The sequence below is a fragment of the Staurois parvus genome, unplaced genomic scaffold (assembly GCF_062004578.1).
Source record: "Staurois parvus isolate SC_StPar_1 unplaced genomic scaffold, SC_StPar_1.0 ptg000610l, whole genome shotgun sequence".
Taxonomy (NCBI): Eukaryota; Metazoa; Chordata; class Amphibia; order Anura; family Ranidae; genus Staurois; species Staurois parvus.
Genome location: NW_028318406.1, coordinates 772799 through 791056, shown reverse-complemented (window position 1 = coordinate 791056; position 18258 = coordinate 772799). Strand labels below are relative to the sequence as shown.

General features: G+C 43.7%; 1 protein-coding gene across 1 annotated transcript in view; it reads right to left on the bottom strand.

Moving 5' to 3' along the window:
- SPINT1 (serine peptidase inhibitor, Kunitz type 1) overlaps nucleotides 1-18258 on the bottom strand; it is a 70193-nt gene that overhangs the window by 14835 nt on the left and 37100 nt on the right. Inside the window, exons 3-4 of the mRNA XM_089693033.1 lie at nucleotides 5965-6109; nucleotides 1199-1369 (exon numbers count right to left, since the gene is read on the bottom strand). Coding sequence (XP_089549159.1) covers nucleotides 1199-1369; nucleotides 5965-6109 — 316 coding nt within the window. The remainder of the gene's footprint in view (nucleotides 1-1198; nucleotides 1370-5964; nucleotides 6110-18258) is intronic.

The following is an 18258-nucleotide window of genomic DNA, read 5'->3' as shown; positions in this document are numbered from 1 at the left end:
TTAGTTTTCGTTTTGGTCTTTTTTCCTCTGTTTTAACCTGGTGATCTAGTCAGTAACACCTCCTGTATTAGACTGCCCCCACTCTGGATGAAGGAGCACAGGGGGCACCTTTAGACAGCAGCATAGTCAGTCTGGGCAGAGGGGAGTGTTAGATGTACTAGCAGATTTAGATAGACTAACAAACTGAAGACAAACTCCAGCTAATACTTTATAAGCAGTTACAGCAGACCGTTTTTCCTTTTTGCATACAGGTTTTACATAAATAGAAGCCGATTACTGTAAGCACCCCTGCTAGTTTTTAATGGTTTGTCTCATCCCTGTTACTTTTACATTTGTAGGACAGTTAGTTCTTTTGAAAATCAGACTTACTGGGTATAACACCAGTTGAAAATAAAAAAAAAGCCTAAAAAAGAAAAAAATGAATGCAGCCACCACATATAAGAAATGGTAAACGGCTATATAAAATGTTTGCTTTTGGGTTTATTACCACTTTAATATGTATAAGAACAAGCTGACTGCCTACTCTAACACCTTTGCAAAAACTCATACAGCAATAGTCAGTTTAATAATGTCTGGTGGGCTGGTTTAATGCTGAATATAGCAACAGACCATATTGCTTGCAAAATCTTTCAGCTGGACCAGAGGTTCTCGAAAGTGAATCCCTGGTTGTCCACTAATGTGAACCAAACACTGGTCCAATTTCCTTATAGGATTTATCCAGTTTGGACACAAGCTCCATGGAAAGTGGAGTTCTATACTGGACTCCCCTACAAACCATATAGTGTAAATAGGCATATCACTATAGTTAAGAGCCATTTGTGTGATGGTCAGAGCTTCTAATCTGCATACTTCTTTCAGGTTGGAAGACTATACAAAAAAGTACCAAATCCATCAGAACAGCATAACAGCCACAAAACAATTTTCAGTATTTTCAGAAGAGTTTGCAATGGCAAATGGAGGCTGCCATTGCCAAATTTCTTTTAGGGGCTGCAAACCCCTGGGTACTTAGGGACCCTCCCACTTAGACATCTATAACCTTAGCTTTCCTTTCCAGTCGATTCAGTTATCTGTAAAAACGTGAGAATCCTATGCTGAAACAATTTCCATGTACCAATGTATCTGAATACTTTCCAAAAATGACTATCACTGACACAGTTGTGGAAATCCAGCTTGAGAAACCAAGTACACATTCACTCACCAGACAAATTGACACAGGTCTGCCTACAGTCCTCTTTTTGGACATAGTTGTTCTTGTTTGGTTTGCATCCTCCGAACACAAACTCATCACATTCATTAATATCTGGGTTGTAGTACCATCTCCGGAAGGACCCACGACATCGACCCACTTTCATAGGAGCTAGACAGTACTCTGCAATCGACATGAAAGATGTTTATGATTTCTGGTATTGATTTCTTTATTTGCATCAGTCGCTATTCCTCAATAACCCCACAATCTAAAAATTCAGATTGACAAAGTGGGGAAAGTTATCATTTGATCTTGCTGAGCAGCCAAATTAAGCCCAGGGTCCACATCATTAAAAAGGAAAAATTCACCTTTATAAAAAATGAAAAATGTGCATTTATTTATTTTAAAAGGAGCCTGGAAAGCATTGCACCAGCAATCAGCAGATCGCTGGTGCAATACAGGACTCCTGCAGACGGTCAGTGTAAGCCGTCTGCCCATATATTGTATGGGCAGGCGGTTTCACACTGAACAGCAAAAAAAAAAAAAAAATCAACAAACTATCAGAGAGCTCAAACAGGAGAAAAAAAAATAAATACCAAAATTTGTCACTGTTGAAACAAAGTAATAATGTACAGACTACATAGACAATTTCATTCACAGACATTTCAGCTAATTCTTGCAGGCTGCATTTTGAATATTTTGCATTTTCATACCACATGCAGTTTCACAGCCCAAATATCCAAATTAATTTAATATATAAGGAAATAATATTTTAGTCCATAGACCATATTTAAACATTTTAGGTAGGCTGTCTTTTAAACAGGAGGGACAGCAGTCCACTTTTAATGGGGAAAAATAAATAAATAAATATCAGCTTTAGGAGTATATTTATTTCACAACTAAATATTGTACTGACCCCATACACAGTATTTTAAAAAGTTTTACTTGGCCATTGGAGTACACTACTACTTCAGAGAGACAAAACATGACAAATATTCTTGATTACTGGAGCAGTGGAATAGGCTGAATGCTAGGAGACACAAAGCATAATTTACCCTGCAGTAAACACGAAGCTTTGCAGCGGAGGAAACATTGTGTGTCTCGCCTTAACCGTGCCTGGATATACTAGACACTGAGGCACATTATAGATGGACACTGCAAGGGGGGGGGGGGGGGGGGGGGGGGGGGAGTGCACAACTGGCAGCTGAGGTCTAGTGGTACCTTTGCAGTGCCAGAGCCCCATAATAGGGCAGTAGAAACAGCATAAGATGGCAATGGCGGGAGATGGATAGGTGTCAGGACAGCAGCATTAGAAGAAGCTGGTAATGGTGCCAGCATAAAAGCAGTGGCAGAAGGTGGTAATGCTATGAAAAAAAAAAAAATTATGTTTTTGGGGCCAGATTCAAAGAAAATATGTATTCATTAGCATCCGCTGCAGGACCAATTCATTTTATTTTTTTTTTATAAAAGTGATCTGTGCCAGGGGACAGGTAGATTTGTTTTTCTGTTAGAAGGCCGCTCATTGCCCCAAATGCCCTCTCAGCATAGCACAGTGGCCGCATGGCAGGTCAGCAGATTTATTGATTACTTGGCAAGTTCTGGCCAGTGGTCGAAGCCTGGACACCCAAGAGTGCAGGAGGTCATCAGTTTTGAAGATTGTCCCCATCCACTCTGGATCCCAGGTAATCCGAGACCACCTAGTTAAGGTTCTGCTAGTACCTGCATAATTCATCCAAAAGAATGACTTTAAAGCTTTGCTGAGGCAACCACCAACATTGTCGATCCTCCTTTCACCAACCTGAAGGTTCAAGGCACGCTGGCCATAAAAGGGGATCCCGTTACACTCTGGAACCATGACCAAGAGGTTCTTCTGCAGCAATTCTTCAAAAGTGGTACATGTTTTGTTCCAGATTTGTACTGGGCATCTAAAAAGCTAGCCAAAAAGTAATGGTCCCTCTTCTTCATTGCCAAAGTCTTGGGGTCCTTGTGCAGGACTACAGAATTAATGAGCCAATTAACCACACGTTTCTGGCACTGTTCTTGGTGTCACTAAGGATAACACTGTCCTCAATGATCTCATCCAGCCCACATACAACTCCTGGGGTTTGGGAGGGGTTAAACATATCCCTGGGAAAGAGAATCCTCTGACTGCTGAGACTCTTCCCTTATTCACACATCATGTTACAGGCAGTGTAATCAGTGAAAGAACTTTTCCTAGTGCTGGAGGAGGAAGGAGGAGGCGGGTCCCCATCCAATCATCTGTAATGCTGTTCTGTCTGAAGACCCAAAGCGGTTAACCATTGCTGCACCAGAAGTAGACCGAAGAGAACTGGCATCCCTGCAGTGAAGATTTCTACAGGAACAATCCAGTAGTCCATGCATGACGTGACTAAAGCTGTAGGGATATTTTTCTTAGCCAACTTCAAAATAACTTTATTGCCAGAAGTATTGGGACACCACTCCAAATCATTGGATTCAGGTGTTCCAATCCCCTCCATGGCCACAGGTGTACACAATCAAGCACCTAGGCATGCAGACTTTCTACAAACATTTGCGAAAGAATGGGTCGCTGTCAGGAGCTCAGTGAATTCAAGTGTGGTACCGTGATAGGTTGCCACCTGTGCAATAAGTCCATCCATGACATTTCCTTGCTACTAAATATTCCACAGTCAACTGTTAGTGCCATTATAACAAACTGAAAGCAACTGGGAACAACAGCAACTCAGCAACAAAGTGGTAGGCCATGTAAAATGACAGAGTGGGGTCAGCGCATACTGAAGTGCACAGAAGTCGCCAACCGTCTGCAGAGTCCATAGCTAAAAAGACCTCCAAACTTTGTGTAGCCTTCAGATTAGCACAACAGTGTGTAGAGAGCTTCATGGAATGGGTTTCCGTGGCCGAGCAGCTTCATCCAAGCTTTACATCACCAAATGCAATGCAAAGCGTCGGATGCAGTGGTGTAAAGCATGCCACCACTAGACTCTAGAGCAATGGAGACGTGTTCTCTGGGAGCGACAAATCACACTTCTCTGTCTGGCAATCCAATGGACATATCTGGGTTCGGCAGTTGCCAGGTCAACGGTACTTGAAGACGTCACAGATGGCGAAACGTGGTGGGAGGAGTCAGAACGCGTGACACCAGCACGCACCGGAACGTGCTATTCTTTTACTACTCACCCCCCCACTTTTGTTTTTTAAACACATGCTAAAATTGCATCAGAGGGAGATTATTCTGTGAATGAAGGCACACAAATATTGTGAAATTATGAAAACATTCTAGTGTGCCATTCAAAAGACGATCTCCTTCTAGAGCAATGCTACAAATAAACGATTTACATTACTAAGCCAAGAGCATAAGGCCCCTTCCACATGAGTGGACTGATCAGGTCTTCCTGTCAGTTTTTCAGGCGGACCTGATCAGACCCTCCATTCTCCACTATGGCAGTGGCAAGTGAAAACAGACACGTGTCCATTTACACTCACCTACACCTAATCCGAGCCGTTTCCCTTCCCCCAAGATCGGATGGCAGTTGGGTGTAAATCAGACAGGCTGTCCATTTACATCCGGCTGTCCATTTACATCCGACTGCCCATAAAGCAGAGCAGGCTGTGTGTATGTCTATGCCAGGGGTGCTCAACCTTTTGAAGAGTGAGAGCCACTTAAGTGATTTGGTAACCAGTCACAGGCCACAATGAAATTAAAATGGTCTTACATTTTTTACTTTAAAATAGCATAATGAACATTTTTACCCCTGAAGTCACTGAATGCCAGTGGGTAGAAGGAGAAGAACCTGGCTTTCAGCATTTACAGGAGGAAAATGGAGAAGATCGGTTTCTGTATATGCCACCCCTCCTGTCTAAGTGGAAAACAGAATGCGACAGGAAGGCCACACAGGCCCCTGAATCATGGGTCGGGGGTTGTCATTGCAACCCCTGATGCTACACCAACCAGTGGTTTGGGGGGGGGGGGTTAAAAAGATGTCTCAGCTGTATCTTTTTACTGCCCCCCATGCTGCAAATGTAAACCAAGCCCTTACTGCCCTGAGCCCCATATAAGGCTGCTTTCACACTGATACACTGCAGTTTAGCAGCACCACGCAGTGTATCTGCGCTTTACCGTATACTGCCATTATCTCTTGCGAGTGTGGTGCTGTAATGTAGCATAAACACAGCTCTGTATAAAGCAGTAACTATAGCCCTCTCAAGACATTCTGCCAGTTGTCAGTGTGTGTGTGGAGTCAGTACATAGGGACACATGCTTAAGAGAACCCTGACTTTTATTGGGAAGGGGCTGTCACATTAGAAAGCCACCATTGTTGGCCCTTATATCACCAGACCCCAATTCAAAGGCCTGGAATTGCATGATTAGTAAGTGGTTGCAGTGGATGGTCCCATCTCTTCCCTACACACGATGGCGATAAGATGGCTCATGTCTCACATTGCAGTGCCTCTCTCCTTCGTGTCCCAAGCTGGATGGAATGTGAATTTTATTTTTTAGGATCTTTAACATGCCCTACTGTATACAGTAGTAACCAAATTTGTTATGAAACAATTGCAATGGAAAGCCTACCGTACCATTACTTCCTGTAGACTGACAAGAGGGAGAGTAGAGTAGAGAAATTTTCAATTTCCATAAATACCAGCAGCAGATAAAAATAAATAATTTAGTGCAATATATTGGGAGCTAAAGCCTGTTGCCAAACCATTTTTTTTTGTAAGAAAAGGGGAAAAAAAAAAAAAAAAAAAAAAAAAAAAAAAGAACAAAGGCCAACACTGACCTTCAGTCTGTTCCTTTGTCAACACAGTGACCGTGACTGTGGCTGAACTCTGGTGATCTGCAGTGTCAGTGACCACCAACTCAAAGACATACAATCCATTGTGGAGATTGGAAACGTCCAGAAACGCTGGCTGATCTAGCGTTCGCTGAAAAAAAACAAAAAAAAACAAAAAACAATGCATTATGCAAAAAACAACTAGCATACCAGCATTCTGTGATTACTTAGAAAGAACTAAAGATGCGGACAGAATTAGGGATCCGAGATATTTTTCATCAAATCGCTTCACTGCATATATCATATCCACACATTGGCTGAACAGCAATTGGCTTTGTGATGAAAGGCAGATCTGTCCCCCTTAGTCATGTACAATAAGATGTGCCTATATACATTTTTTTTCCCCCACAAAAGTCACAATTTAACCAGGATTCAAAAGTTTCTATAATTGGATTCAATTGAGAAAACTTGTAGAGCCTGTGTTAAAGTTGTGTGAATCTTGGAAGAAAACACAAAAATAGATCCCTTAGTACATTTGGCATTACATATAAACACGTACAATACATGTAACCATACCATATTGTGCAGTTTGCAGTTCATTCAAATCCAAAGTCTCTACGCTTTAATATGCTGGGATATTTCACTTTACATACTGTACATCAAGAGATTGCCCAGAGAAGATACACAAACCAGGCACAACGGTTAGACAAACTATTTCTTTAAAAAAAAAAAAGTCAAACTGCAAATGTAACCCTAATAGACATACCTCCATGGTGTTAATTACAAACACAAAATTACTTTGAATCACAGTTTTGGTCATATGTACCTCACCTCAGCTTATCACAATATTTCCCATACCAACACCAACTCTACTTTGATTCATGACCATGGATGCAATAACCTGGGACTGGTCCAACGATGAACAATGCAACCCCCTACTTCAGACATATGTACACAGACCACCTATCACTGGACAAGGACAGCATAACCTCAGCCCACACACGCCTCTCTGGGGACTGATGAGCACCAGAAGTAAAGATGCGATCCAATTTCCACCCCTCCCTTGTCCCAAACTGAAAAGCACCCACACCTTGCAGCACCTTTCACCATTTCTGTTGCCAGTGTCTGGACCCATTCCATCTCATCAATACTTTTTTGTGTGGTCTCCCGAACTGCACGCAGTTTTCTATAGGAGGTCTAACTAAAGATCTATATAGAGGAAACAGGACCTCCTCTATTGCTGGTGACCCCTCCAATGATGCATCCTAGAATTCTATTCACTTCTCCCACTGCCTGGCCACACTGCTCACTAGGCAATCATCTGAAATAAGTACCCCCATGTTTCATGTTACAGACACTTTGGGGTTGATTTACTAAAGGCAAATAAGCTGTGAACCGATAGTGCACTCCAAGAGCACTGAAAGTGCAGATGCTCTAGATCCGCAAGGAAAGAAAACACACATACACACACAATTTTTGCTCTCACATGAGTGGATGAAAAATCAGCAGTGCTTCACCTAATTTCCAAGCTCCCACTTGGATCTAAAGCAACTGCACTTGCAGTGCACAGCCTATTTGCCTTTAGTAAATCACTCACTTTGTGTCATCAGCAAAAACTTAGTACAGAGCCCTGTGGTACACCATTTATAACCACACTCTGGTATCTATCCTTTCAGACAACTGTATATCCACTGAAGTCCTAGCTTGTACAATATTTTTATTAGATTATGTGGAACTGTATCAAATAATTTGCCTAAATTAAGCTATGTCCACAGCACCACTCTGGTCCAAAACATTCAAAAAAAATAAAAAAAATGCAATCAGTCTGACATGATCTGCTCTTAGTAAAGCCAAGGTGCATTGGGTCCAACAAATAGTTTTTTTTTTTTTCAGTGATCAATTATCCTCATTTTTAAGAATGAGATTCCATTAACTTTAAAATGGATGTTAAATTCACTGGCTTGTGACTGCCAGCTACTACCTTGCTACCCATTTTGTGGATAGGTACAATTTTAGCTGTGCATCAGTCATGGGGAACTTCTCCTGTTAAAAGAGACCACGGGTTGCAAGAAAGAAAAATTGCATCATCTAAGTCACTCTAATTAAAAGATCTCCTTTCATTGCCATTTGAGTTATCTCATCAATCAACAAGTTAACAATCTTTAGACTGTCCTGCGGTCTGTGTACTACAGCAATTCTAAAGGTAGATCCCTCTCTGGTTAGAAGGAAAACCCAGAGGGTTTCAAGTACACTGCTCAAAAAAAAATTAAAGGAACGCTTTTTATTCAGAGTATAGTGTCAAGTCAATTAAACTCCTGGGATATTGATCTGGTCACTTAAGTAGCAGATGGGTTGTTAATCAGTTTCAGCTGCTTTGGTGTTAATCAAATTAACAACAGGTGCACTAGATGGGCAACAATGAGACAGCCCCAAAAATAGGAATGGTTTTACAGGTGGAGGCCACTGACATTTTTTCCCTACTCATCTTTTCTGACGGTTTTTCACTAGTTTTGCATTTGCCTAGCGTCAGTGTCACTACTGGTAGCATAAGCCATACCTGGACCCTACAAAAGTTGCACAAGCAGTCAAACACCTCCAGGATGGCACATCAATATGTGCAATTGCCAGAAGGTTAGCTGTGTCTCCCAGCACAGTCTCAATAGCATGGAGGAGATTCCATGAGACAGGCAGTTACTCAGGAAAGCTGGACAGGGCTATAGAAGGTCCTTAACCCATCAGCAGGACCGGTATCTGCTCCTTTGTGCAAGGAGGAACAGGATCAGCACTGCCAGAGCCCTACAAAATGACCTCATATAAACTACTGAGTACCATTGTGAGTTGTTGCAATGAAATTTCAGAAGAAAAAAAAAAATGGACTAGCCTGCTGCATAATTTTTTCCACTTTGATTTTCGGGGTGTCTTTGAATTCAGTCCTCTAAGTTGATAATTTTCATTTCCATGAAACGATGGGGCATCCTTACGTTCCTCACACATTACCCAGTCCATATCAGTATAGATATCCAGCATGATATTTTTTCCCCATTGAGATCTGATGTGTTTTCAAAGTGGTCCTTTAATTCTTTTGAGCAGTGTATTTTATTCTGTCTGCTTTGTTCACCCCTCCACCCAAATGAGCTCCATTTTTTCTAGGTTTAGATTATGGTTAAATTCTAGGAAGTGAGACTAAGCACTAGTTCTGCTGCGTTTCACTGTCAGCAGCACTTGTGGCTTCAGTTGCTAAGTGCCCAAACCCACACGTCTGAAAATTTGAGGACATTTTTATATCAATAATGCTGTTCCCTGCCATGCTGCTCAGGTCACATGGTTTCCTCAACAATATCACAGCAGACTGCATTGTTGATGGGAAGAGTCAATAGCTTATGTTTGGAGCACAAATATACATCATCATAGTAAGCTGGTTCACGGTAAAAAAAAAAAAAAAAAAAAAAAAGAAATAAAATTGTATACTTCCAGCGCTGGAGCTATAAAAACAATGGGGCATCCTAACGTTCCTAACACATTGCCCAGTCCATATCAGTATAGATATCCAGCATGACATTTTCCCCCAAAGTGTTCCTGCAGTTTTTTTGGAGCAGTGTATTTCATTTGTTTTTTGAATGAATGTCAGTCTTATGCCATTTAGACATATGGCAACTCCACCTCCCCTCTTTCCTACTCTATCTTTCCTGTATAGTGTGTACCCCAATATAGTTATATCCCAGTCATCTGAATCCTTGAACCATGTCTCTGTGGTCTCAACAAAGACCAAATTGTCCCTAGACCTCACGGCTATCAACTCACAAAGCTTGTTGCCTAAACTATGAGAACTAGTGCACATGACTTGACAACCTCTGCCCCCATTTCTCGGGTTAAATGCTTGTTCAAAAACTCCTAAATTCCATACCAAGAAGCTCAGTGACCTTCAGTGATCACCACAGGTAATCGCTGGTTGTGTTAACAGCAACGAACAGCTATGGCCGCTGGCAGCTTGATATAAAAGTGTACTGTAAAGGCTCAGTGGCTGCAGCTAGCAGTTCACAAGTGTCAAATACAGCAGAATCCTGCTGCTGCCATTCAGTGTGACATCCAAAATAGAAGGAACTACTACTTTAAAACAAAGGTTTGGCAACTACTACTTTAGAACTTCTATTGGGAACTACAACTTCAGAACAGATATTGGTAACTACCACCTTAGTTATAAGAATCTCGGGAACTGCAGAAATTGGGACTATTCTCCAATTCTACTGCATGGTACAGGCAGTACTGTTTTGACTGGAGCATTGGCTGTTGTTCATTTCAGGAGCATCTTTGTGGAAACAGCTTGGTCCATTTATGCCAGAAGGTGCATGAATCTGGGTTGATCTGAGGCCTGAAGGGGCAGAAACTGGGACTGATCTGAGAAGTAAGAGTGCAGGAATTGAGAGGAGGTGAGAAAGTGCATTAATTAGGTGAATGGAGGTGTGAAGGTGCAGGAATTGGGGCTAATCTGAAGTGTGAAACTGTGGGTTTTTGGGTGAGCTGAAGTGGGAAGGTGCAGTAACTGGGGTGATCTGAGCTGTAAGGGTGCATGAATTGGAGATGATCAGAGGTGTAAAAAGGTGGAGGTATTTGGGTGATCTGAGGTGTAAAAATGCAGGAATTGGCACGGATATGAGGCCTAAAGGCACAGGAATTGGGGCTGATCTGGGTTGTAAAAATGCAGGAATTGGGGTGAACTGAGGCTTGGATGTGCAGGGATTGGGGTGATCTGAGGTGTGCAGGTGCAGAAAATGTGATCAGAGTTCAAGAATTGGGGCTTATGTGAGGCACACAGGAGCAAGAATTAGGGCGGATCTGAGGCCAGAAGGTACAGGAAATGGGGTGTGATGGTGCAGAAATTGGGGCTGATCTGAGGCCTGAAAGAACAGGAATTGGGGCTGATCTGGGTTGTAAACAAACTGGAATTAGGGTGAACTGAGGTCTGGAGGTGGACGAATTGGGGTAACCTAAAAGGTGTGAAGGTGCAGAAATTGGGACTGACCTGAGGTGTGAAGGTGCAGGAATTTTAGGTGATTGGAGGTGTGAAGGTGCACAAATTAAGGCTCATCTAAGGCTTGAAGGTGCAGGAATTGGGGCTGATCTGAGGTCAGGAGATGCAGGGCTGGTGCTACCACTAGGAAAACTAGGCAGTAGCCTAGGCCGGAGCCACAGCCAGGCTGCTGACAGGGAAGTACAGCTGGCCCTGCTGCCGATAATTATATTTTCCCTGGGCCCAATCAGTTCACCAGAGGGACCCAGGAGGCAGCTAAAGCTGTGCTGTGTTTTGCAACTGGCCAGCCATGGCTTCTCACAGCCTTTTACTGGCGGAGCCATCATCTCTTTCTTCTCTGCATAGGGTGGAAGGCGAGGCTGTAGCCCAGCGATGGGAGGGGATTCAAACAGAGGTGGTTGAGGGCACAGGTAGCAATGGGAACCCGATGCACAGGCAAGCTCACAATTTCTGTTTTCTGAGGCACAGACAGATTTACAGCCATACCATTATGCTGCAAAGGCACTGCCACCATAGTATGGCAGTAGTAGCGGGGTGTTAAAACCCCCAGCTGCCATACTACAGTGGCAGTGTCTTTGCAGCAAAAAACAGGGAGCGTTTGGCTTAAAAGTGTGGCTCAGCCGCACATTTTAATGTCCCTCAAACACAAGTGTAAATAAGAACTAACAGGAAGTATCTCATGGAGTGTGTGTAAATCTGAAAGACTGGCTTTCAGGTGGAAATGATTAAGTATCTGTGCAGCCTCCGGATCACTTCCACACCCCCATGTGCCCTGCCATGCTTCCCAGGCTCCTTGCTCCCATCAGCAGAGCTGGGACCTGCCTGGTAGGTGCTACTGGTAGAAGGGAGGGAGATCAGCAAACACAAGCTGTCTCCTGCAAACTTCAGCCAATCCATGAAGAGGAGGTATCCAGCCAATGAGGTTCCACACAAGCCGTGCTGCGCGCAACATCACTTCCTCCCAGCTAACTAGTCTAGCACCGGCCCTGTCTGAAGGTGCATGAATTGGAGCCAATCTGAAGTATAAAGGTGCAGGAATTGGGGCTAATCTGGGGCCTGGAGCACAAAAGTGCAGAAAGTGGGGTGATCTGAGGTGTGAAAGCAGGTATTAGGGCTGATCTGAGGTTTGACAGTACAGGTATTGGGGCTGATCTGGGGTTTGACAGTACAGGTATTGGGGTTGATCTGAAGGATGAAGGTGTAGGAACTGGTGTGATTCAAGATGTAAAGGTGCATAAATGAGGGATGATTTGGGGTCTGCAGGTGCAGAGTCTGATTTGGTCTGATCTAAGATAACTTTATTAGGGTGCCCATTATCGCCTCACACTTCATTTCCAACTGTACATTTCGCAGAAGTCCTTGGTTGACATATTTCAACCTTACCATACTTAACTCACAGCACACGTTCTAGAAAAAGTTACCATTACTTGGAGGACCTTCCTCCCAAATGCTTGGTCCTGGCTGGAGATAAGGTTCAAAACAGTAATGCCAACCAAAAAAGGTAAAAAACCTCGACAAGGTTGCTGCCTTGCAAATTTTCTCCGGGGTAGCACCCACTTTCTCTGCCCATGCAGCCGCTGATGCCCTAGTAGAGTGCGATCTTAGAACTTTTGGTGGAGAAAGTTGAACGATTCCAAGCATTCTACGATCGTTTGCTTAATCCACCTACAGTGCCTTGAAAAAAAAAAGCATTCATACCCCTTGAAAATTTTCCACATTTTGTCATGTTACAACCTAAAACGTACCGTATTTTCCGGCGTATAAGACGACTTTTTAACCCATGAAAATCTTCTGAAAAGTCGGGGGTCGTCTTATACACCGGTATACGTCAAGCCGGTGTCAGGGCGGCACTTTTTCCCCCTTCCCCCTTTCAACGGAAGAGACACTAAGTACAGGGGCGGGCAGGGGGCTGCCGTTTCTTACCTGGCTCCGGTCACGGTCCCACGACGATCCGGTCCAGGAACCGCAGCTGCTCCTTCATTCTGTTCGGCCGCTCAATGTCCGCGCGGCTCCGCCTCCTCACCGGTGATTGGGTGCCAGAACTGTAGCTCAGGAAAGGCACACAGGCAGCCAATCACCGGCGAGGAGGAGCCGAGCCGCCCCGTGAAAAATCGAGTGAGAGAGCGGCCAGTAAGTGCGCAGCAGCACCATGCTGGAACACTATTGGCACTATTCCTCCCCCCACTGACACCAACGATGGGGCACTATTCCTCCCCCACTGACACCAACGATGAGGCGCTATTCCTCCCCCCCCCCACTGACACCAACGATGGGGCGCTATTCCTCCCACTGATACCAATGATGGGGCGCTATTCCTCACACACTGACACTAATGATGGGGCACCATCATTGGTGTCAGTGGGAGGAATAGTGTCCCATCATTGGTTTCAGTGGGAGGAATCGTGCCCCATCATTGGTGTCAGTGGGAGGAATAGCACCCCATCACTGGAAAACCATACTGAAATACCATACCATATTGAAATCAAATCTGATGTTTTTTAATTTTTATTTGGTGTACGTTGGAAGAGGGGTAGTCTTATACGGTGAGTATAGCCCAAACCCTATATTTTAAACAGGAAAAGTAGGGGGTCATCTTATACGCTGGAAAATACGGTAAAATGTATTTTATTGGGATTTGTGTTGGTCTATGTGATAGACCAATACAAAGTGGCACATAATGGTTTTCACATTTTTTTTACAAATAAATATCTGAAAAGTGTGGCATGCCTTTGCATTCAGCCCCGGAGTCAATACTTTGTAAAACCACCTTTTGCTGCAATTACAGCTGCAAGTCTTTTTGGGGATGTCCCTACCAGCTTTGCACACCTAGAGAAGCTATTTTGCAAAGAAGAATGGGCAAAAAATTGTCAAAGCTCTCTGATTGGATGGAGAGCTTCTGAACAGGAATTTAAGTCTTACCACAGAATCTCAATTGGATTTAGGTCTAGACTTTGATCTAAGCCATTCCATTGTAGCTCTGGCTGTATGTTTAGGGTCGTTGCCCTGCTGGAAGGCGAACCTCCACCCCAGTCTCAAGTCTTTTGCAGACTAACAGATTTTCTTCTAAAATGCCCTCCATCCATCTTCCCATCAACTCTGACCAGCTTCCCTGTCCCTGCTGAAGAAAAGCATCCCCACAACATGATGCTGCCACCACCACGTTTCACGGTGGGGATGGTGTGTTCAGGATGATGGGCAGTGTTAGTTTTCCACCACACAGTTTTGCTTAAAGGCCAAAAAGTTCAATATTGGGCTCGTCTGACCAGACCGCCTTCTTTCACGTTTGCTGTGTCCCCCACATGGCTTCTCGTAAACTGCAAACAGGACGTCTTATGGCTCTCTTCTTGACACTCTTCTATAAAGGCCAGATTTGTGGAGTGCACAACTAATAACTGTCCTGTGGACAGATTCTCTTATCCGAGCTGTGGATCTCTGCAGCTCCTCCAGAGTTACCATGGGCCTCTTGGCTGCTTCTTTGATTAATGCTCTCCTTGCTTGGCCTGTCAGTTTAGGTGGATGGCCATGTCTTGGTAGGTTTGCAGTTGTGCTATGATCTTTCCATTTTCGGATGATGAATTGAACAGTGCTCCATGAGAGGTTTAAAGAAGGGTTCGGTTATAAAAAAAAAAAAAAACGAAATATCCCAAGCTTTGAACTTCTCCACAACTCTTTCCCTGACCTGTCTGGCGTGTATTTGGCCTTCATGATGCCGTTTTTTTCACTAATGTTCTCTAACAAACCGCAACTGCTTCCATTAGATTTTAGTTAGGGGTATCAAAATAAAGGGGGCGGAGTACAAATGCACGCCACGCTTTTCAGAGATTTGTAAAATATTTTGAAAACCATTTATCATTTTCCTTCTACTTAACAATTAATGTGCCACATTGTGTTGGTCTATCACATAAAATCCCAATAAAGTACATTTTACGGTTTTGGTTGTAACATGACAAAATGTGGAAAATTTCAAAGGAGGTATGAATACTTTTTCGAGGCACTGTAGCTAAGGTGTTTTCGGACGCCTATTTGCCTTTCTGGTTGTAGCACAAACAAGGTCTCCGAAGACCTAAATTGGCTTTGTAACTTCTAGGTATGTGGTGATGGTCACCAGGAAGATCGTCTTTAAAGTCAGCCTGCGTAATGAGGCCTCTTGCAGCAGCTCAAACAGATTTGATGATACCCCTCAGCACTACTGATAAATAGCAACTAGGCCATTTCCAGGATTTGGACAGTTTGTTTTTACTCACTGCCTTACATAACCTCAGAGCACAGAGCGTTCAAGATAAAATGGACAGGGCCACTATTCGCACTTTAAGGGTACTCAGAGCAAGTCCCTTCTTGGCCCCCTGCTGTAAGAATTCCAAAAAATAGTTGAAGTGTCCATTCTCAATCTATTTTCATAGCGCCATGAGTTGAATTTTCTCCAAATCTTCTTCTTATAAATGGCTCTGGTATTCAGTTTCCAGACACTCAGTAGGGTTGCCACAACTTTATCCGAGAGCCCTTTTTGACCTCAAAATCTCCTCTCAGAAGCCAGGCTGTCCACTTGAAGCCTGGCTTGAGGTGGTGAAAAGGCCTGAGTCGCATCAGATCCTCCCTGCGAGGAAGCAACCAAGGTTGTTCTGCCAAAGGAAGAAGTTGTGAACAACACACCCTTTTGGGACAAAATGTAGTGCTCAAAATTAACGTGGTCCGTTCCTGTAGAACTTTGTACTTCCCAAAATTCCCGAGATTCTGAAGAGCATCGATTGCCAGGGCTGGATCTCACGGATTTAGCAAATAGAAAAGATCCACTTTTGCATTCCTGGCCACTGCAAAAAGATCTATTTCAGTCATTCCCCAATGCTCTGAAATCTCAGCAAACACTTCTGGGTGCAGCTCTCACTCTCCCTGTGACAATCCTTGGCAACTGAGGAAATCCGCCACTTGGTTGTGATCCTCTTTTAGGTGAACCACCAACTGGGATCAAATATTCTTCTCCATCCACAAGCAGATTTGGTCTGAAATCTTGATTAAGAATGGACTCCTGGTACCCCCTTGTTTGTTTAGATATGAGACTACTGTTGAGTTGTCGAGAGGGAACATGAGGATGTCCCCTCACCTGATCCTGAAAATAGGAAATGGCTCTTGTTAACGCCATTAACTCTCTCCAATTTGAAGAGGCCTGGGCTTCTTCTGTGGTCCATTTTCCTTGGGCTGGCTGCCCTTCTACAGTTGAAACTCGAAAAATTAGTATATCATGCAAAAGTTCATTTATTTCAGTAATGCAACTTAAAAAGGTGAAACTAATATAGGAGATAGACTCATTACATGCAAAGCAAGATAGTTAAAGCCGTGATTTGTCAAATTGTGATGATTATGGCTTACAGCTTATGAAAACCCCAATCCACAATCTCAGAAAATTAGAATATTACATGCAATCAATAAAACAAGGATTGTACATAGAACAATATCGGACCTCTGAAAAGTATAAGCATGCATATGTACTTGGTTTGGGCCCCTTTTGCAGCAATTACTGCCTCAATGCGGCGTGGCATGGAAGCTATCAGCCTTTGACACTACTGAGGTGTTATGGAAGACCAGGATGCTTCAATAGCGGCCTTCAGCTCTTCTGCATTGTTCGGTCTCATGTCTCATCTTTCTCTTGGCAATGCCCCATAGATTCTCTATGGGGTTCAGGTCAGGCGAGTTTGCTGGCCAATCAAACACAGTAATCCCACAGTCATTGAACCAGGTTTTGGTGCTTTTGGCAGCGTGGGCAGGTGCCAAGTCCTGCTGGAAAATGAAGTCAGCATCCCCATAAAGCTAGTCTGCGGAAGGAAGCATGAAATGCTCCAAAATCTCCTGGTAGATGGCTGCGTTGACCCTGGACTTAATGAAGCACAGTGGACCAACACCAGCAGATGACATGGCTCCCCAAATAAACGCAGACTGGAAACTTCACACTGGACTTCAAGCATCTTGCAGTGTGTGCCTCTCCATTCTTCCGCCATACTCTGGGTCATTGGTTTCCAAATGAGATGCTAAAGTTGCTCTCATCAGAAATGAGTACTTTGGACCACTGAGCAACAGACCAGGTCTGTTTCTTTAGCCCAGGTAAGATGCTTCTGACATTGTTTGTTGTTCAGGAGCGGCTTGACATTTGAAGCCCATGTCCAGGATCCATCTGTGTGTGGTGGCTCTTGATGCACTGACTCCAGCCTCAGTCCACTCCTTGTGAAAGTACCCAACACTTCTGAATGGCCTTTTCCTGACAATCCTCTCCAGGCTGCGGTCATCCCTGCTGCTTGTGCACCTTTGTTCCACACTTTTCCCTTTCACATAACTTTCTATTAATGTGCTTTGATACAGCACTTTGGGAACATCCAACTTCTTTTGCAATTACCTTTTGAGGCTTTCCCTCCTTATGGACGGTGTCAATGATGGTTTTCTGCACAACTGTCAGGTCGGAAGTCTTTCCCATGATTGTGATTCCTAATGAACTAGACAGAGACCATTTAAAGGCTCAGGAACCCTTTGCAGGTGTTATGGCTTAATTAGCTGATTAGAGTAGGACACTGAGCCTAGAATATTGCACCTTTTCACAATATTCTAATTTTCTGAGATTGTGGATTTGGGGTTTTCATGAGCTGTAAGCCATAATCATCACAATTATGACAAATCATGGCTTGAACTATCTTGCTTTGCATGTAATGAGTCTCTCTCATATATTAGTTTCACCTTTTTAAGTTGCATTACTGAAATAAATGAACTTTTGCACGATATTCTAATTTTTCGAGTTTCACCAGTAGATGGGCTCCCCAACCCCACCCGCTTCCGATCTGTCGCCAGCTTCTGTGAAATTGGAAATGACCAGAGCAACCCTTGACTTAAAATGTGTGTGATTTCTCCACCACTAGAACACCCCTTTCACAGCTGTTGGCAGATGTACCTTCCTGTCCTTTTGCCCCTGCATTCACAACAGAGAGACTTGCAAGGGCTTCAAATAGAGTCTGGCCTACTGAACGTCCAGAACTGCCGATGTCATCAAGCCAGTACCAACTTGAGTTCTTAGACGGACACTGGCTGATTGTTCTGTAGAGCCCCCACTCTCCTGATTAGATTCTGGACCTTCTCCTCTGGAAGCACAGTCTTCTGGTCTACTGATCTGAGGCAGTATCCTAGAAACAGGATATTCTGGGTGGGACAGAGATTTGACTTGTCCAAGTTGAGAATCCACCCCAGGGACTTCAGCCACTGTTGCACTTGCATCAGATTTTCCGCCAGCTGTGCTT